This window comes from Macrotis lagotis, chromosome 1, assembly GCF_037893015.1.
Source record: "Macrotis lagotis isolate mMagLag1 chromosome 1, bilby.v1.9.chrom.fasta, whole genome shotgun sequence".
In the NCBI taxonomy this organism is placed as follows: Eukaryota; Metazoa; Chordata; class Mammalia; order Peramelemorphia; family Peramelidae; genus Macrotis; species Macrotis lagotis.
Genome location: NC_133658.1, coordinates 731,311,693 through 731,334,253, shown reverse-complemented (window position 1 = coordinate 731,334,253; position 22,561 = coordinate 731,311,693). Strand labels below are relative to the sequence as shown.

The 22,561-nt window shown below is 33.8% G+C and overlaps 1 protein-coding gene across 1 annotated transcript in view; it reads right to left on the bottom strand.

Annotated features, from left to right (window-relative positions):
- LOC141507945 (vascular endothelial growth factor receptor 1-like) overlaps positions 1 to 22,561 on the bottom strand; it is an 86,866-nt gene that overhangs the window by 22,452 nt on the left and 41,853 nt on the right. Inside the window, exons 4-10 of the mRNA XM_074216143.1 lie at positions 16,399 to 16,523; positions 11,947 to 12,118; positions 11,719 to 11,855; positions 8,079 to 8,253; positions 6,781 to 6,898; positions 3,602 to 3,771; positions 3,016 to 3,175 (exon numbers count right to left, since the gene is read on the bottom strand). Of these exons, the coding sequence (XP_074072244.1) occupies positions 3,016 to 3,175; positions 3,602 to 3,771; positions 6,781 to 6,898; positions 8,079 to 8,253; positions 11,719 to 11,855; positions 11,947 to 12,118; positions 16,399 to 16,523 (1,057 nt within the window). The remainder of the gene's footprint in view (positions 1 to 3,015; positions 3,176 to 3,601; positions 3,772 to 6,780; positions 6,899 to 8,078; positions 8,254 to 11,718; positions 11,856 to 11,946; positions 12,119 to 16,398; positions 16,524 to 22,561) is intronic.

Genomic DNA, 22,561 nt, shown 5'->3' with positions numbered 1-22,561 from the left:
ACACCGTGTTTTCATTGTTTAGAACATGATTCAGGTTTATGCCTGCTTCCTTCCCCTGAATTCTTCATCCTTTAAAACAAAAGCCACATCTTATAGGAAATTATCCTTGGTTTCACCAGTCAGTTATAACTTGTCCTCAGTCCTTTCATTGCACACAACTAAGAACTACATTAAATGAGCAAAGAGAATATAAAAAGTTGTATATTTACCATTTTTCTTCCTGTTATGTTAATCATCATTTTAAGTTAATGGAAGAGCTCAGAAGGTATTGCATTTTAGAAATAATGCCTTATACTGAAATGTTAAACTAAATTTTCTGTTTAAAACTGAATTCAAGTATTAACTTTTTAAATGAGCTCTCCATTGGATATCCTCTCAATATTTTCATTAAGCATGGGAAGGCAGCTGGTGAAACTGATTCCCCAAATTTTAGAATAGGTCATAAAAGAAAATTTGTAGGGAGCAAATTCACTCCTAAACACTTGAACATGAACAAGTTCCTCCTTTTAGATTTCCTTTCAAGGATTCTTACTTTGATTTTTTTTCAAATTTGTTGGATAATTTTTCCACCAAAATAGTACCACATTTTGTCCAGTTTATAAAAAAGAACAATCTAAAATGATACAGGAGCAATGTTTTCTTTACAGCAAATGGTAAAGGACAGATTTTCTTGCCTCTTTGGCCTTTGATCAATGAGAATATTTTGATAGCAATATCAGTACTAATCCCAGAATCTTACCAAAACCATGTGAGGCATAGAAAAACTGTTAATATCATTTTTCTCCTTTGGGAGATTTGCCCAACAACATGGAGCAATCAGCTTCCCTTGCACAGAACTTCACATCCTATTCTTCAGATTGCTTACTCTGGAAAAATATATGATCCTTGAACTAGAATCACCCACAAATAGTAGATAAAAATGGACTTGAAATACATAAAATATCATACCAGCCAAACCATCCAAGGATAAGATAAAAAGACTTAAATACAATTCTCTATCAGGAAATCCTGGCTTCTTGATGCCAACTATACACACCTCCCTCCTTAGGGATCTTTTTCCTTTTCTAATAGAGACAGTTATAGTTTATAAAAAATCAAAACAGACACAAACATGCCTCTAGAGGAAAACTGCAAATAATAGCCTGTATTCATTACAACTCATGGAATAAATATTAGATGTCTCTTTACTGTCCCCTTGACACCCTCCCACACATTTGCCTTAATGTACAACATTGGATATTAGTTTAGTAATGGTACTCTCTTTTCTCTCATTAACCTTTCTCTGTACCCTAAAACCAGCCCACATTTTTACCATCCTCTCCTTTGTGAAGAAAAGGCAGCTACTTTCCTTTTTAAGACTAAACTTTTTACTTGTGCCTTCCATATCTTCTGGGAGTCATTTTTATCAATCATTTCCTCTTCTCTCATCATTAGTCTCTCCTCCTCTACTGGCACTGTTATAAATATGCCTAGATCACCCTGTTTTTGAAAACTAAACTAACACACAAATTATCTTAACCTCAACTCTGCCAGGGCTTTCTCCTCCCTTTTAGTACCTGCCAACCTTCTAGGAAGAACCGTCTACACTGAACTTCCTTCAGTTCCTATTCACCCATCATATTTAAATAGCTCTCTTCAAGATTACCAAGAATTTCTTAGCCATTCTGTAGCTTTCGTCAATGTCGTTACCTTATTTTTCTCAATGAGTACCATCTTTATTGTTGTAACAGAAAGATGAACCAAGACGTGCTTCCACACAAAAGAATGAGATATGTGTACAGTTTAGACAGTATTTTCATTACCATTTATATTACCCACCTGATTCTTGCCAAGTATCCAACTCATCATGAATTGAGGTTGGAACTTCATATCCTAGGTTCTCAAAAAAGGAATTGCTTACATTTCTGTAGGATATTCTTCTGATGCCCTCCACCCCACCTCTAATCATCCACAACATATCCATTAGCACAGAAGCTAACATCAAATAAAAAGGCCTCTGGGTATCATTTAATTGTCACAAAACTTAGATGTTGGAGAGACATGATGGCAGTCATTTGAAAAATTCATTCTTGTGGGGCAAATGGTCCATTCTCTGATGATGCCAGACAAATGAGGCATTTCCCAGCTTCACTTACTAACATAGAAAACTACTGACTGCCAGTTAAACTCAGTGAGAGACAACTGGAGAAAATTCATTGAAATTCAAGATAGAAGGGAATAAATCTAAATAAACATTATTATTGAAAATATTTTAATTTCTAACAATGTTTTTTTATAATATTAAAATCAGCAGGAAATCTATAAACCTTTACATGTCTTCTATGCCATACATAAACTCAAAAAGTATTTATTAGTATCTGTTAGTTAAAATGCACTATATGGGATAAAAGAATAAATGAGCTATAACAGCTGCCCTTAGGGAATTTATAATATGTTAGAAGAGAAAAGATGTATGCATAAAAAATATTCTGAAAAAACTACATTTTTTATTCCTTGAATTTTATATCAAGTATGTCTCATTTTCTAATTCTATTTTTGGACATTTTGAGAGATATTTTAGGTAATTTGGGGGTATTTATTTTTATCTTTATAATCCTTTGCAAAAGAGTCAAAACCATACCTCATAGTAAGGGCCAACATATAGTTGTTAATTCTACTCAGCCTAGTTGTATAAAGATGTGGTTTCATCTTGAATTTGATTATTAGCATATCTCCTCATCCTCAGTCAAATACTCATAAGAAAAGACCAAATGATGGAAAGAAGAATGTAAAAGGAAGATTTATAAATACATCATCTATTCTTGAATAATTGAGAGATGTATGCAGCAGTCACATTATTTTCTGCTACACTAGCACCATAAACAAATGGGAAAAGCTTTATCTAAATAAACTGAACCATATAAAAATATGTGCACTTTTATAGTACCTACAAACTCCATTTCTATGCAGGGAGAAATTCCAATCCCAAGTACTGAAGATCCATTTAAAAATAAGGATGTAAATAAATGTTCTTACCTTGTTTTGGAATGGTTTTGGCTACAAGGATGCCAAATCCACTTAATTGTAGGTTGAGGAATACCATAAACAGTACAAGTCAGGCTCTGCTGGCTACCCAGTGGGTAGAGATTAGAATCTGAGAATGATGGTAGAGCTTTTTCATAAATTTGGGGTTTCACTGTAGAGAATAAAAAACAAGATATAAGTCAAAAATTCCTATTCTCACTTTCTCTGGGCCATAGGATAACAAGAGTTAATTATAATATTTAAGATGTATATAGGGTTTTAAGAGTGCAAAGTACTTAACATTATTATTTAACTTGATATATACTCATATATGATATCACTTGATCCCTAACAACCACAGCATCTGTGAAGTTGGTGTAATTATTAGGATTACCTGTAACATTCCCAGGTTACAAAGACAGAAAAACAACAAGAACAAGAAACTAACAATAAAACTCTTATATTTTCAAGATAATGTTATTGTAAAGGGAAGTCTGGATAGGTTCAAGCAAGATTTTTATAAAGTATTAATCAACAAATTTAAATTTCTCATTTGATTTTTTAAACCAACTAATTAAAAAGTCAATAGGAAACTTACCATTTACAATGAGAGTGGTTGTTAGGTTTTTGAATATTTTTGCTTGTTTTAAGTTCAGCAAGATTGTGTAATCTCCTGCATCCTCTTCTACCACATCCTTAATAATTAGCGAATACCCATGGGCCACATATCGAGCACATTTCTCAGAAGCAGGTAACCCGTTCTTTAACCTGTGGTTCAGAGAGCTATCATTAATAAAGTCCCAGCTGCTTCTATGACTTTAGCTCTATAATACCAAATGTTGGATTTGTTCATGAGCTCAAGAGGGTCTTCATGTATACAAGCTCTGAGCACCACAGCATGGACATACTAGCTGAGAGACAGTCAACTCAAAGCTTGGTAGGGGTCTCAGGGAAATTCAGTTGAATCACTTCTGTACAAAATTCTTTTGTGGACCTCTCATCACTCTTCTCTGACAAACCTGCCTGTTGCTCAAAAGGCAGAACATTGAACATCAGAAATTAACTTCAAGGCAATTGTACTTAACTATTCAGCCTTTTCATCCTGAGACCTTCTCTGAGTGGACATTCATATGAGATACTACCCATTTAACTCTGTAGTGTTTAGCCTGTTTCTGTTTCTGTTACATTATGTAATGTATTTAATGGATGACAAAATATTCATTTCTTTTCATTCACCATAAATTCCTCCAATATGTAAATGCCTATTATGGACAGGACATCAAAGGAGAGGGTTGCTAGTGAGTCAGAAAGACCTGGGTCCAAATTCCAGACACACACATACTGACCTTAGCAAGTTTCTCTGTCTCTGTCCCTTTCTCTCTATTGCTCTTTTCTTCCTTTTCATCTTCCTTTCTTTCTCCATTTCTCTCTCTTCATCATCCTGTCTATATCATCTCTCTCATTTGTTCTTATTTCCTTCTTCTTCTTCTTCTCTTTGTTTGAAAAGAATTACCCATCCAATCAATTTACAGCTAAATTTACCTTCCTCTTGAGGGATCTTGTAGAGTTTTTATCAGTAATGTCAATGGTCATTTCAGTAGTATCTATTATTTATATATTTCTCTAGAACACTATTGTTTATTTTATACTCACACAAAGATAATTTAGTTGGGTCACATATTCTGAAGATGGTTAGGAAACAGCAGTGATTAATAGTAAGAATAGATTATATTTTAAAAATTCTTATTTTAAATAAGGAGGCAACACCCCCAAAATAATTATCACACAATGTAGTGGAAAGACCAGTGGACCAAAAGTTAGGAGAATAGGATCCTAGTCTAGTTCTGGCTCTGATTTTCATTGTATGGTGTGGGGCAAGTAAATCACCCTCTGTGAGTCTCTTCTCCCTTATCTATAAAAATAAGAGTACTTGTCTGAGATGATTTCTAAATACCTTTCAGGTCTGCAATACTGTGATTTTATCAAAATCTTACATTCTAAAATGTATTGCACATATGTCTTAAGATAAGTCCATCATTTCAATATAATATGATATTTCTTATAGCCCACTATGTTAAGAATTCACTGCTCTGAATTACTTAGAATTGGAATATTTATCAGTACAAAATTACCTTATGTACATTACATACATGCAAATAAAATCTAATAAAATGTCAGTACTAAAGTCATTAACATTTAGTAAACTTTATTTTATAGATAACTTAAGCTTGTTGGAAGGGACATTAGCTTTTTTCAAGTCACTAGAACACCATTTAGTTATTATAGAAATGTACCACTTGTATACAGAAAGACTTAAGGGATCTTCCACATAATATTAAGTAGGGAAGGGGATAAACATTTACACTACATCTACACTGTGCCGGGTACTGTGCTAAGTGCTTAATTACAAATAAGATCTCATTTGACTGAATCATGATTGAGGTTACAATCTAGGAGAAATTAAAATTAAGAGGAATTTGCTTTTTAAATAGAGTATCAAAACAAATTGACTTTAGCTTTAAAAAGATTTACAGAATTAAATGGGAAACAAAATTAAACTTGGATTCACTAAAACAGAATTAAGAAAATATATATTTTCAGTTTAATATTTCCCTTTAACCTCTAATATAAACTGTTGTAAATATATATATATATATGTATATATATGTAGGATGTCTTTTAAACTTAAAATTCTACATTAATGTGATTTTTGAAGCAAAAATGTACTGAGAACCAGCTCTGAGTCATGTATTCATGCTTCCCTAATCAGTCTGTTAACAATTCCTTTGTTAAAAATGCAATGAGTTGAGCCAAAGATATTGGTGTCAAACATGATTTAACAAATAATTTGAGATCATAAATAGATTACATTGTTTTATGTAAAGATGTTGAACTGAAAAGTTAAAAAGAAAACTAACACTGCTTAAGGGATATCTGAATATTCTGTCTTTGAGCCAAAAAGAACTAGTTTAAGTAGGTACTTCAATCCTCTCTTGAAAATGAATTGCTCCTGCTATTGTTGTTTGTTTTAAAATGAGGCTATTAACTCATATTTAGACAGCACTCTAAGGTTTGCAAAACTCTTTACACAATAAACCTGTGAGGTAGGTGCTGTCATTACTGCCATTTCACAGATGAGGAAACAGAGGCTCAGAAGGATTAACTTACTTGCTTAGTGTTTTTATAGATGATAAAAGTCTGAGTCTGAGTTTGGACTCAGGTCTTCTGATTTTCCAAGTTCAGGTCTCTATAAACTCTATAAACATTACTATGCAGATTTAAATGTTTGACCATGCCACATAAAAATTAATTATTTTCACTATCTTGATTACAGAAAAGTGTTTATGTTAATTTTTTCCTAACTACCCTATAAATGAAACTGAAACAATTAAAAAACAAATAAAACTTGCAGAAAAACTTGTATTTTTCAACATATCTACCACAGCACTGAAAGAGCTAACACATATTGCACAAAGGAGGATGACACGATATACAGATAAAGAAACTTAGAATGAAGCTAACAGGCTCAGTGAGTAGATACCAAAACAAATATTAGCAAAGGAATAAAACTAATCCTTTGCTCTAGTCCTTATCCCACTTTCCTCTTTGTCCTTTCCCTTCTTCTACCTCCACATAGAGTCCAGTTCCCACTAAAATTGCCTCTGAGTGACTTATCTTTATTTCCACCCCCCCAGGAAGTCAAATCACTGAGCTTTGTGCATTCCTTTGCCTACAAAATAGCTTTTAAACTGATATGAAGAATAATTGTGTTCATACCATACAACCTCTGGTGAGGGAAATGCCTTCACTTTCATAGAAAGCCGATAGGATCGTTTGCCAGCTATCGTTTCAAGCACCTGCTGTTTTCGATGTTTCACAGTGATGAACGGTTTTTCTTCAAAAGAAGTGAATGACTTATTAGTAAAAGCTAAATTTTTCAAATAAGCTTAGTATTTTCTTCAAGGAGGGTTCAGAAAGGAATCTTCAAATAGAGTGAGATTATGACTGAGCCAATAAATCAGCACAAATTCTTGTGGTCAATATTCATAACAATCATGATATGTTTCCAACCTTCCATACATTACCTCATTTTATCCTAATAACAAAGAGGTGGAGATTGCTTATTGGGAAAATATTTGCATTTATTTTCCCTCTGTCTAGCAAAATGCATCCTATTTTTGTTGCTTTCTAAAATTCATTTTATTTTCAACTCATGGAACAAAACAAGCATTTCCAAAACACAGTAAAATAAAGAAGATGATTTGCACATAATACTGCAAAACTTCTTAATAGAAGAGGTGGTTGCCTGTACAGAATGTAAATAGACTAGAGACAGAAAGCAGCCATGGAAAAAATAAGTATAAATCTTGAAATATCAATATCATCATAGTAGGAAAGCTAGAGGACATTTCTGGGAAACAATTTGAAGGAAGCAAGGAAGAAGCAAAATATTGTTCTGGAAATCTCTGGACAATTGATAGGAAGTCAAGCGATAGGATGGAGGAGAAAGCTAAACTAAGAATTAAGAGATGGCTTCTCTGATGAAAACAGGGATTGGAACCTCTTTTGAGCAGTCCTAATTGTATTTAACCTGAAGCTCTTCTCTTTTAAGATTTGAAGAATAAGATAAGAATTCTCAAAAGAAACAAAGCTGAAATGACTTAATATTAATTCTAAATAAAACTCATTATTGTATCTTTTAGTTTTGTGATTAATATAATAAGATCAAGAAAATATTTGCATGAACAATATAGGACAAAAACTGATATTCTCTTGTTTCACTTGATTTCACAAATGATTAAAATATTTCATATACAAATTTTGTTATTTTCTAGTTGAATTTTTCATTATGTGAAATTGATAAAAAGAAAAAATCTTTCTGCTCAATTCAAAGGCATCACATTTTCAAGACTGTTGAATGCTATTTTCATGTGCTTTTAAACAAGCAAGCTTGCATTTATTCACATCAGCATGATTTGCAGCCAAAGGAAATAGATACTAGTTCTTTGGATAAGCACAGATTCCACAGTGATTACAAGCAGGATGTGTGTTGGCCTTTCTAAAATATCTCTTACCATATACATGCACTGTAGTATTAGCAGATCTGAAGGATGGTCCACTCTTCACCTGACAAGTATATAGTCCTTTGTCTTTGCTTTGCACTTTGTCAATTATAAGAGTGCTGTAGAATACATTGGCTTGGGTATTACTTTTATCAAACCGTGAAGTTATAGAAGCTCTATTATTTACCTAGATAGAAAATAGTGATTTAGATACAATAATAACACATAATAATATATAAATTAATAAGCAGATATATTCGAGTATAGTATTTATAAATGAGAGACATAAGAAAGTGAGGTCAGCTAAGACTAAATAATATTGTTAATAGATCTGTTGATGTATAATTATTGTTACCCTTGCTCTCTGAGCCTGTCAGTTTCTCCTAACCATATTAAATTTTGGGTTTGGGAAGATTATGCAGTCATTCAATAGGCTCCAATTCTCCTGGGCAGTCAACACTTGACTCCTTTTAAGGCCAAATTACTTAGACTCTGAGTAGCACCTTTCTCAATCCCTATCTTTTATTTTCATGCATATATATATATATATGTATAAATATGTGTGTGTGTATATATATGCATATATATTTTTTAAGATTCCATTTCACTAAGTGAAGAGATCACTTTCCCTATGATGATCTGGCATTGAAAAGTCTTAAGAAAGAGTCTAGCTGATTCTTTGGCTTAGGGATAGTTCACCCTCTCCACTGGAAAAGGGATAGGATTATCTTCAGGCTCTTTCATTCATTTTTTCAATATGTTTTCTGACAAAAAAATATCAACATCAGTCAGTTCAGTCAGGACAGCACCTTCAAGACTCTAAAATGATGGGATCAAAGACAAGGGAAAGTTCTGAAGTTCTAGCTTATGATCTAGGCAGCATAACTCACTAAATCTGAAATCAGGAGGACCTGATAGCAAGTCACTTAATCTCAGTTTCCCCATCTGAAAAATGGGGGTTAATAATAGTGCCTACATTGTAGTGTTATTCTGAGGGTCAAATAAAATATCTGTAAAACACTCTGCAAGCCTTAAAGATGTATGTTTATGGATATATATATATAAATATAAATAAGAAATATATATGTATAGTATGTTAGCTATTACCATTATGATTATTTTTATAAGTGGATTCTCTCAAAATTATTCTCTTTGCTTTTTATTTATGTAATTTTGTTTGTGAGTTTTCTGCTAGAGGATTGCACTAATTCCATATTATGAAAATTGTTGGACTTAATAAAATACATTTTTATTACTGAAAACAAAAATACAAATAGGATATTAGTGGAAGTACTGGGAACAGAACCTAGGTCCTTGGAATATATTCTTGGAAATGTTTCATTCAATTTAAAAAAAACTTGTAATGCAGATGAAGATATAGATGGGAATAAATGAAAAAATATGTGGATGGCATGAAGCTAAGAAGAAATCTGAACAACAGAAATGGTATCCCAAAAGATCTTAGTGGGCTAGAACACCAGGTCAAATCTAATAAAGATGGAATTTAACAGGGATAAATGTAAAAAAATTAATAGGGATAAATGTAAAAATCCTGTATTAGGATGTAAAGACTCAACTACAGAAGCATAGATAGGAACAATGTCTTACTTTAGGAACAGTTCACTTAAAGTAAGATTTTAGAAGACTAAAACTTCATTATAAGTCAACAATGGAGCATTTCTATCAGATGTGATCTTCAGCTGAATTAGTAGAGTCAAAGTGTTTATTCTTAGGGAACTTAGTCTATGTCTAGAGAATTGTTTACTGGTCAGTAGCACATTTTAGGAAGAACACTGACATGCTGGGGAGTGCATCCAGAAGAAGGGGATCAAGATAGTGAAGAGACTTGAAAAATGGAATGCTGAGCCAGAAGAAAAGAAGACTTAATGGAGACATGACAATGCTCTTTAAGTATTCAAAATGCTGTCATGAGGAAGAATGATGAAGACTTGTTTTGCAGGACTCCAGATGACAGGGTTAAGAGTAATGGGGAGATATGGCAGAGGCAAGTTTCTGATCCATATAAGGAGAAACTTAACAGTCGGAGCACTCCAAAAACTGAAAAGGGTTTCTTGAGTAATGAGATTCTTATCACCAGAGATCTTCAAAAAGAGTCTACAAGACTCCTTATTGAGAATGTTACAAAAAGGGATTTCCATTCTGATATAAGTTAGAAGGGACTCCGAGATTCCTTCTATGATTCCAGGAATTACAATCCTTTTATTTTATTGAATGGTGAATGTTTTCTAAAAAATAAGCAGTATTAAAACCCTTCTATTTTCTATTTTAAAGGATGGATAAATTCCTAATTTGAAACGGCAGGGCCCTTGTCACAATTTTTTGTTGCTAAGTTATTATGCTTCTATGAAGAGAAATACTGATGAAAGAATAGCAGCAAACAGATTCATCCATTAATCTTTCATATAGAATGTAATCAATAAGTTAACTTTGTGAATAAGCATCTGAGTGATGTAAAAAAAATGAACATGCCTTGAATTATGACACCTAAATCTTCCTGACATGAAAAACTGATGACTAGAATCTCTGAGTTTCTCTCTTTAGTCCTCTTTGTTGTTGTAGTTTAGTTGTTTTTCAGTCAGATATGACTCTCCATGACCCCTTGTGGGGGTTTTCTTGACAAAGATACTGCAGATTTGCCTTTTCCTTCTCCAGCTTATTTTACAAATGAGGAAATTGGGACAAATAGCATTCTGTGACTTACTCAGAGTCACATGGGCAAGTGTCTGAGACCAGATTTAAACTCACAAAGTTGAGTCTTCCAAACTCCAGGCCCCAATTGCCCCAGTTGACTTTAACCATCTTAAATTGTCAATTTTAAAAAATCTATTTAACATGGATTTCCCATGTTACAATTATTTGCAAGGATTCACCAAATCAGTAACAATTCAAGATCATTCTTACCATTTTCTAAAGGAAAAAAAAAATTTCTTGACATTTAACAAATGAGATCTTGGATTGCTGAATTGTAATATCTTTCCTAAACATGCTTCAGTCAGGTGCCTGACTGTCTACCAGTCTCTTCAATGAATTTGCTGACAGAGACAATCTCCTGAAAACTTTTCTTTTTTTGTTACTAAAGACAGTCCTTGTTATGTCTTAGTGATAAATTTCTCTCTCATCTCTAAATCCTAGAAGACAGTTTCTAAGGGGAAAAGAATCCTCGCATCTACCCCAGTGTCATGTAGCAGGAATACCAGTCTGTTTATCAAGCTTATCAAGTGGAAAAGTTGGGGGGAAAAAACAAACCATAAACTTCATTACACATCAAAAGAACATATATTAGAACATTGGAATGCCAAACAAGAGAAGCATCTAAAATAAAAATTTCTTGAATGGTTATTACTATTACAGAGATCAATATATTTGAACAAATGATAGAGATCTTGCTTATTTATTTTCTCAGCTACATGTAAAATTTTTTAACATTGATTTTTAAAAATTTTTAAAGTTTAAAAGTTTCCCTCCTCTCCTAGGCCCTGCTCCCTTAAAAAACAAGTAACTTGATGTCAATTATACATATGAAGTCATATAAGAAATATTATTTTGCTTATTTCTAAAAATAGTTTTTTATGTATTTTTAAAAAAAATACTGGAGAAAAGAAGAAATAGACAAGTTACAAAATTTACTCACTTCACCGGGATAATTCCAAATCATTTGAACTCGTGTGTTCCAGGCAGCAGTAACAGTACAAGTGAGGGCAAGAGTTTGACCTTTCAGTAATTTGATAGGATATGGTGTACTTAACTGGACATCAATGATTGTGTTTTCTGCAAACATGTCACAGGAAAACAGGATAAATTATTTCAGAAAGCCACAACATGTGGTGCTTTATTATCATGACCATACACCATCACTCACCTTGTCGATATGTTAGATAATTGGTGCTGTACAAATGGCCATTGACTGTTGTTTCACAGCTCAGAAGTCCAATAAATATGTATGTTGGCTTTGGTATAACAAAACCCCTCTTATTGTCCCAGATTATTGTCTTTCCATCAGGAATTAAAGTCTTTACATCAGGAATCTGAAACTGAAGATATAAACCCCCCAAATTATATTTGGATACAGTGACAGTGTTATTGTATCAAAATAATTTTTGCATAAAATAAAAACATGTAAAATGCTTTATTAGTTCTTTAGAATCCAATGAACATGATATATATATATATGTATATATATATATATATATATATATATATATATATATAATATTATGAGCAAAGTAGTTTTGGCAAAACTTCAGGTGCTGATCTCAAATCCCTTTGCTGATGGAGATTATTTGCAATAAACTGTCCTAGAACAACTGAGAAACAAATTTGTATTTTATTTTAAATTGTTGTCATATTATCCTCATTCATTTTCACCATCTGGGGCTTTTTAGAAGTCATGATTTATCCTCACAACTGAAGTTCTTCCATTTTGCATGTATAGCTAAGTCCAAGTTTTAAAAGACCTATAACATTCCATTTACAATTAGTGGATCACACACTCCTCAAATCATCTTTGGATCATAAAGAAAAATAGTATAAAGTGTCACCCTTAAAGGAGAAATTGGTGACAATAAAGAAAGCCAAGAAGAGATTCAAAAAAATGAATGAAATTCATTATGAATGAAATTTTCTTCAAATTAGTTTTCAATAGTTAATTTAAAATTGAAATATATATATATATATATACAAACTTTAACACCATATTACTTTTTAAAATAATTTTTTAAAACTGATTTAGTTACTAGAATTGCTTTACTTTACTCTTAAGTCAATTGACTTGAAAAAAAACAGGTAGATTATGAATTCCATTCCATTCCCACAGCTTTGGCAATGTCAAATGCTATTTCTCTTCTGTATTTGGCACTGGCATAAAGCTGGAAAGATTGAATTCAAAACTTAGAAAAGCTCTGCAATCCCTCCTCCCCAGAAGATATGGGTTCATATTATCTATTCATAGTATTTCCTGCTTTAAAAGAGAGAATATATATACAATAAAGGCTGTGAGTTTTTAAAAGCATGAGGAAAAAATAAAGATTCTATGTCAAGGATGAATCAGAATTGCATCTTTTTGAAGCAAGCTCCAAAAGTTCTTATAACACCAGGTTACAAAAACAGTTTTCAGTAATCACAGATAAAAGCTACTATTTTTTTTCCCAGAAAAGGAAGGTTCTTTTAGGGGAAAAAAAAATCACATGATTACATAGATCACAAAGTTGCTGCCTAATGGCCATAAGATATAGTTTCTATTTTATCCCCCCCTTTAAAAACAGATCCCTTAAAATGTCCTGTGACATATTATAACTAGACCTAAAGCTTAAACATAAGTAAATATGGATTTGTGGCTCTTTATGATGGGCTCCTCCCCTCAAAGTTAACATCCTTTTGAATTTTCTTTCTCTCTTCCGTGTCATATAACTATGCTTAAAATTCCACTCAAATATTTGAGAACTTATTCTACACAAAACATTATGGAAAAGACACAAGCTTATGGCAAAGAGGAGTAAATAAATGTACAATACATGTTACTAGAATATAAAACTGAATGTATTAAGTGCCAAGATACATGCAAAATACTACAATATATGTTTAGAAGTTGAAGAGTTCATATTTAACTGTGGCAGTCAGGGGAGCCTTCTAGAAGGAAATGACATTAAACACATTCTTGGGGGCAGCTAGGTGGCGTAGTGGATAAAGCACCAGCCTTGGAGTCAGGAGTACCTAGGTTCAAATCCGGTCTCAGACACTTAATAATACCTAGCTGTGTGGCCTTGAGCAAGCCACTTAACCCCATTTGCCTTGCAAAAATCTAAAAAAACAAAAAAAAAACAAAAAACAAAAAAAAACCCCACATTCTTGAAAGTTGAGCAACATGTTGGAAGGTACAAATCTAGGAAAAAGAGGATTTTATGTGGTAAGGAACAACATAAGCAATAGCTCAAAGATGAAAAAGGACAAAGCAAGGGAAAAGGGAGTGACAAGCAATTTACAGAAACTTGTTATATAAGTACAATATAATAATAGTTAACGTTTATCTAGAGCTTTAGGGTTTGCAAAGGACTTTACTTCATTCTTATATACATAACAATTCTGAAAGGTAGGTAGTATTATTATTCCTATTTTACAGTTGAGGAAATTGAAGAAAACAGAGGTTAAGTGATTTACCCAGAGTCATATGCTAGAAGGAGCCAAATCTGAACTCATGTCTTCCACTTAGCTGATTAAGGGAATGCAGTGGAAGATATATTGGAATCTTCCTCCCTGAGTCCTCTCATTGCCCATATATACATAACATAGCCAGATGACTCCTTAGTTTTTATTACACTCATTTCTTTGTGTAACCCTGAGCTTCAAAAACCAAGTATGGGGAAGAAAGAAACATTTCCCTCTCCTTTACTCTTGTCCTTATGGAGAAATTATAATTTCAGTATAAAGAGAACCCATAGCTAGGCACACCAGGTTCTAGTCACAACTTCACTAAGGAGTTAGGGCAAGAAACTGAGAAAAAACACTGGAAATATCCTCATTGCATTCAAGAATTCAAGTCAATAGTACATGTACTTAAAATTCACGTGAACAACTTGTCTAAAGCCTTCCACATCAACATCAACAAACTTAAATTGAGGATTAAATTCTACCATAACATTTTCTTAATTAATATTATTTCTTACTGCTTACACAAAGTTTCTAACATATTACAAAGAATAAGCTTGCATTTATTTTCTTTCCTAAAGGTTCTCTTTTTTTTCCATAAATGTTCACTTTTCTGGGTGCCAAGAGAAAGTTTCATCCACAAGAGTTTACTATTTCCCCAGACTATCTACCTCTATATTTATATCTAAATTTATATTTATATCCATATCTATATATATCTTTATGTGTATGGATAAAGTTACATGTATGTGTATATATGTGTGAAATGTGGGTGTGTATATATAACTAAATACAGTGTTTCCTGTATGTATATAGTTCATATCTCTATATAATTGTATAATTGTATAAAACACATATACATATAACACTCCTGGTACAAGAGAGGCCCAACCATGTATAGGAGATTCAATTCAGTCAGTCATTCTTATCTGCCCTTGAGAAGCTAAGAAGTTCTACAACTTGTAGGCCTCTGGAAGTCTCCCTCTCTGACATGTTAAAAATTATGTAGGTTTTTATTACTTATGGAGTTAAGCAATCTTAGGAGTGAATGAAAAGATAATTCAGTCATGATAACTCTATAATCATATAGTTTACTCTTAATGACAATGAGCTTTGTCATTTCCCAACATATCTATACATGCACAGACATGTCATATTTTTAATCTAAAGAACTTATAACATTTAATTTCTTTGTAATAGCTCTCTTTAGGATAAAATACAATTAATACTAAATGTTACCTGGGAGAGGTAAATACTGTAGCCACCCCAAAGATCTTATTGTTTTTTGATTATTAAAAAAATTATGAAAATAAAGCATGCCAGGGGCAGCTAGGTGGCACAGTGGATAGAGCACTCGCCCTGGAGTCAGGAAGACCTAAGTTTAAATCTGACCTCAGACAATAATTACCCAGCTGTCTGAACCTGAGCAAGTCACTTAACTCCACTGCCTTGCAAAACCCCCCAAACAAACAAACAATTGAAGTCTATTATGAGTAACTCCAAAGAGCAGGGACTCTATTAATAAATACGGTTTATTATCAGTCTGTCTTTGAAATATGTTTGAGTTTAGCAAATATGCAACAGCTTGTGTCCTGTGGCATATACTTCGAGAACTCAGGGTGGGGGAGGTCCCAAGAAATTTAAAAACCAAAGGGGAGTGTTGTGATTTAAATTAGAGTTGAGAAGATTTAAAAGAGAAGTTTGGTAGGATAAATTCCATTGCTTTGGCTAATATTGAATAGAAAAGTACTGGTGGTCTGAAGAATCAGAGTAATTGAGATATAGAAACCAATGATCACTTGTACACGAGGAAGAAATGTCAGAATGGGACTTGAATGGAGAATTATTTGGTTTCAATATGAAACAAAGAAGCTATTTTATATGTTAATTTTAACTTCTGTCTCCATCATTATTACATGCTTCCATTTTCTCATTTGCAGATTTTGTGCCTGTTGCTGGATCAATCATTTGATAGATACAGGGTCTCTGGAAACAACCATCACCATCACCACCACCACCACCACCACCACCACCACCACCACCACCACCACCACCACCACCCACCACCACCACCACCTAAAGGCTCCCCTTGTCATAGAATTAAAATAATTAGAATTCCATTCACAACTTTATAAGTTCATATGAGGAATCTGGTATTGCAAAATAGTACCTTTTTCAATGTAACAGTGATGTCTGGTGATGAAACTCGACAAGGAATAATCATTTCTCGTCCTTCAGTCATGTGTACAGTTTCAGGCATGGTGTTGTGAGGCTCTACAAATGGACTGCCTGTGTCTGAAATAGGAAAAACAAAAACAAAATGAGAACTCTTAAAGAAAAAAAAATATATATAATATATATATGTATATATACATATATTTTTATACACATATATACATATACAGATGAATCTTTGGACTTAGGAAAGAGAATTATCAATGCAATACCATTCTTCATTCCATATTTCTTCCCTCTTGGATAAATGATATACACACGCATACACAGATACACATATACACACTCTCTTTGTCTTTCTGTAAAAATTATTCTTCCCTTACTAAATATAATTATTCCCTTACTATAAGGTAATATTATTATTCCCTTACTAAACCTATCCCCTTATTCCATTCTTGTTTCCTAGAAGGGAGAGGGAGAAAAGAGAATAGATCAATGGGGAGGTCAATGTAGGAATAAGTCACAAAATAAGGAGCATTTTGAGTGGGGGGGGGGAAGGGAAATCTCAGCATAAACTCCTTGGTATAACAATAGTAAATGAGTCAGGAAATGCCATCCAGAGCGATTGTGAGAAGTCATAGGGGGTCAGGTAAAACAGGAAAGCCATCTTTGTCTGAAGAAAAGATGACAAGAGGTGGGGGGTGACCCTGAGGGATTTACCATTTAGAGTGAAGATCTTGAAAAATGAGAGTGGAGAATATTAAAGAAAAGTTTTCTGGGTTAAATTCTAAATTCTGCCCATTCCCCTCTAATAACCTTCTGTTTAGACTCTTTACCTTGTCTCATTCCACTTCAATTTATTTTTCACACAAGTACAGAAGTCTAAAAGCAAATGGGATTAAGTGGTTTTCCTAAGGCCACGCAGTTAGGTAATTATTAAGTGTCTTGAGGTCGGATATGAATTCAGGTCCTCCTAACTCCAGGGCCGGTGCTCTATCCACTGTGCCACCTAACGGCTCCTAAACACTTCCATTTAGTTTTTGAAAGTCCTTCTCTTGAACCCAAATCACCATTCCAGCAGCTATGCCTTACTGTGTTATAACCTTCCAGATTGGCTTTTTCCTTACAACGTATACTCCAACTCTTGTCTCTTTTACTTTTCATTTTTTGTTTCTCAGTCCTGGAATGATCTCCCTCCTCACCTTTACTTCTAAAACTCAGATTAAGTTCTACCTTTCTTCATCTGTAAAACAGGTATAATCATATGTATTCTACCTACCTTACAGGATTATTGTTGTGAGGAAAAATTTTATAAATTTTAAAGTGATATAAAATATGTGAGAAGCTAATAGCATTATTAGCTGATTATTTCACATATGCTTCATATTTTTAGTAAAAATTAGTTTGGTGGCAAGCTAGAAAGACTCATAAAATGCCATAGTTAATGAAATTGTTTGCTTATTAAGAAAGTTTGATGAGTTTGCTCATATATGCAGAGAAGGTTTTTTTTTTTTTGACACCGAAGTAGGAATCACTTATCAGCATTAAATTCCTTCTCTAAATAGATTTGCTGAGCCAGACATTCAGGCAGTGACTATTGGGATTTGATCATTCCTTTCCTTCCTACTGTGAGTCTATATTTTTGTCTCCTTTGTAAGTCCCAAGGTAAATGGAAATGCCAGGAAATGGTTTAATTCATTTAACTAAACTGTAAATCCTTCACTTATAATTGACTGTCTCCTTAAGTAATCATCCTCAACAAAGGACACTGGCATAAGGAGTTCCTACAGGAAACAGTAAACATTTTTGTGGTTCTTACCAAATGGAGTGCCAATCCCAGATGAAAATAAGGGAAGGTTAATTCAATACCTCTTTAAATTTGTTTCCTTTTCTTTATCACTTAATGGGGCCCTTTCAAAAAAATATAAATTTTATTATATCTCACTTAGCCATACTTTAAAAAACCAGAGTCCTAGTGCCAGGATCACTGTAATTACAATACCAGATCTTCAGAGATTTATACCAATCCCAACAAAAGTCAAAAAGACATCATTTGAAACACATAGGCTAGTGTCACGGTAAATAGTGAGGATTGTAATCTATTGTGTTCTTACATGAGCTTATGAGTACACATGCAACAGAAATACTCTATGGATTTGTTAACGGTACATTTCCTTTGCTATTTGATTCAAGGAAAAACTAAGAATGAACCTGACTGCTATACTATAATACAAAACTTTTTGTTTGTTTGTTTTTCAAGGACCTTAGATACAGAAAAGGTCACTGCTCCTTTAATATCACCAGTGAAACCCACTTATGACTCCCTCAGGACTCATTTATCTTTGTCATGAAATTAAAAATGACTTCCAAAATCAGCCAGCAATACAGAGTGGTTTCCTGAATCCACATCTCCTGACCATTTCAAGAGTGAGGAAGAGCTACTCCAAAAACTACCGGTGTCCTGTTGGCTCAGACACACTGTCACCAGAAGCCTATGCCAACAGAGATCTAGGTGGGGACCATATGACCATAACCTCTCTGAACTCTCCAAGCTAAAAACAGGGACAGGAAACTGGCATCAAATGTTAAGATTTCTCACCCAAAAGTATCAATGCTGCCACTCTTCCTTCAGCCCACAGACAAAGATCAAACACAGGTTCCTGCTCTTATGAATGGAGTTAGGGTCTATTTTTTAAAGGTGTTTTTCCCCCTTTCTGAATCTGCAAATATGATGCCACTAGTTTAAAAGTATTCAGACATAAAGGGTACAGATACTACTTCCATTCCATAGTTAATTCCCTCTGACATCAGTTGGGAGTTCCGTTTCTCTGCTCAAGGCAGTGGGTGGCACAAAGCATTTAGGACATTTTCCTGATTTTGATTAAAGGGGATCCAACAATAAACATCTTATTTCCTAGCATATTTATGTTCTTATAATTTTGTAAGCCTTTTTTCCTGGTTCTCTTTGATTTCATTTTCCTTTCCTCTTAGCAGGCATAAGAGGACCTAATGCTTATTTTGAGGATGGGAGTTGGTTTCATCTTTGAGAATATGGGTAGAAATAAACCAACATCCTCCTAGAAGACAGAAGGTAGACTAACTCTCAGAGTATAAACCCTCAAAGGCTGGACTATTGGACTAACACTGAGTTGTCTGTACATAGTTGCTAAAGGAAGGATCTTAAATTGATTTAGGTAAGACTAGTCTTTGAAAATCTTTGAAATATGAGCTTGAAAACAAAAAACAAAAATTACTTCTTGCAACATTTTGCAAGATTTATTTTAAAAAGTCAGTAGATTTCAACTTGTCTTATATAAATTATAAGAAACAATTAGGCAACTATTCAGAATCATTTAAATCAGGTATGATTCTGAGGTTGTGAACTTGAGTGCCTGGAAAAATGATGGTGCCCTTGACAGAAACAGAGATATCAGGAAGAAAGGTGGGTTTAGGAGAGGATAATGAGTTTTGTTTGGACACACTAAACTTTAGAGAACACCTGTATGAACTGTACAGTCAACAATTGGAAATAGGTTTCTAAACTTCAAGAGAGATAGGAATTATTTGCACTGATAACTAAATCTAAAGGTGCTGATTAGATCACTAAGAAAGGGAATTATAATTTTTGGCTGGTAGATAGCTATGGGAAATAAGTAAATGTAGAGGTATGGACATGGATGATGACTCAGCAAAGGAGACTGAAGAGGGATGAAACAGGTAGAAGGAGAACCAAGAGAGAGTACTATCATTAAAATCCAGGGGATAGGAGAAGAAGATAGTCAACAGTTTCTAAAGAAGTAGAGAGGCCAAGCAGATTGAGGACTGAGGGAAAATCATTGTAATTAGCAATTAAGAAGCTTTGCTAACCTGACAGAAGACAATTTAAGTTGGTAGGACTAGAAGTCAGATTGCAAAGGCATGGAAAATTGAGAGTATCAAGTGGAAGTGGGAACAAGGAGTATAGGATAATTTTTCTAAATATTTATCTTCCAAGGGAGGAAAGCTATAGGACAATGGTGTAAAGGGATGACAGTGTCAAATGAAGTTTTATTTGTTTTTTTTTATTTTAAGGGTGGGGAATAATGGTATATTTGCAGGCAATAGAAAACGAGCCAGTGAATTAACATGCCTGAGGACTAGAGGAGCAGGAAAGAGGACGGTATTAAGGACAAAGACTTTGGCAAGAAGGGCATCTTTTCAAATATCCTAGAGAGAAAGATCTAAACTTTGTACAGTGGAGATCATATATAAATAAAAATGTGTATACAAGATATTGTTATTATTCAGTCATTTCAGTTATGTCTGACTCTTGCTGACTCCATTTGGGTTTTGGTTTGTTTTTTGGCAGAGCTGCTGGAGTGGTTTGTCATTCCTTCTTCATCTCATTTTACAGATGAGGAAACTGAGGCACCCAGGGTTACATGATTTACTCATGGTCATACAATTAATAAGTATCTGAGGCCTGGTTTGACAGGAAGATGAGTCTTCTTGAATCCATGTCAGGAAAACTTGAATTCAAATGTGTCCTCAGACGCCCACTAGCTATATAACTCTGATCAAGTCACTTAACCTTTGGTTGCAATTAATCACTGGAGAAGAAAATGGCAAGCCACTTCAGTATCTTTTCCAAGAAAATTCCATTGACAATATGGTCTACAGGAACAAAAATGTTTGGACATGACTAAATAACTAAAGACCTGTGAAGAACATCCTAACTTCTAGTGCTCCACTGATATTATCCTACTTGAATAATGAGAGAGAAGAAAAGAGAAGAAGAAATGTGGGAAAGATGAGAGAAAATCACTCTTCCACTTTTTCTTATTTCCTTTCATTGCTTCCTTTCTACCATTGCTTTTTCACCCTTAAAACTATATTTTTCATTTTGCTTATTTGACTTAATAATAATAATAGTATTTATGAAGCAACTGGAGATTTACCAAGTGCTTTGCTTGCAAAATCCCTAAGAGGGAGGGAGTATTTTGCTCATTATGTAGGTGAAGAAATGAAAACTCAGAGGCGTTGACTGATTTGTCAATCATCACACAGCTAATAAGTATTGAAACCAGTAAAACTTCAGTTCCCCCTTACTCAGTTTAGTGTTTTATGCATTATATCAAATTGATTCTACTTATGGAGTGCTTTAGAACAATTAATAATTGAACAGATATTGATTAGATATCAACTATGTTCTAGAATTATACTAGTTGTTTTGGAAAATATGAATATAGATAAGAGGTCCCTGACTGAATGATCAGTTTAGGTGTATCAATAGATTGTTGTGTGTCAATAAATTAGAAGGGAGTGAAGTGGTAAGACTCCAATTCCAACAGGACTCAGAGAAAGAAGAGAATGGTATGTTCACAAGAAGGTGGAACTGGTAGGATTTGAGTATATCCAGGTAGGGTATTACAAATGGAGAAGACAACATGAGCAAGGACCTACAGAACAATGCTGATGAAATCAGCAGAGAGGAACTGGTCCTGATGTAACAAGTGGAGAAAATTAAGAGATAGTATGTATTTGGCAAGTAAGGGTAAGATTAGAAAACAGCCCTTCAAGGGAGCTGAAAAGGTAGAAGGGAGGAGAAAAGTGATAGGTGTAGGGATGAGGTTTGATGTTTACAAAGTCAGGGATAGGATAGGAAGGAGAATGAAGGATGTCTGACCTGGCTGTTCTACAAAATGGAGACTCCAAAAGAAAAATCACTAGTGGAAGAAAGGGTCAGACCTTGTTGGAAAATTTTCCAGGACAAGGAAGGCCTAGGTCCTATGGGAAGTTCCAGGATGAGCCGACAATAGAGAAGGCATGATTTTGAAGTCCAGTATGTCAGGAAGAGGGTCAGAAGGAGAATGAATAGGAGACATGATGGAGACAATGTTTTAAGAAGATTAAGTTGTATATAAGATGGTTTGGAGGGAGGACAGACTAAAAGAAGGAAAATTATCTTAGGAATTTGTTCTAATAATCTAGGTATAAAACTATTAAAGCCTTTGCTATAGTGGTTTTGAATTGTACCTTTAAAAATAGCCAGAGTAGAAATACTAGTATTGAAAGAATTAAATAAAAGAATAAAATACCAGATAGATAGTCAATTCAGCTAGATGACAGACTTCTAAAGGACAGCAAATTATACATACACACATATTCATATATAGGAA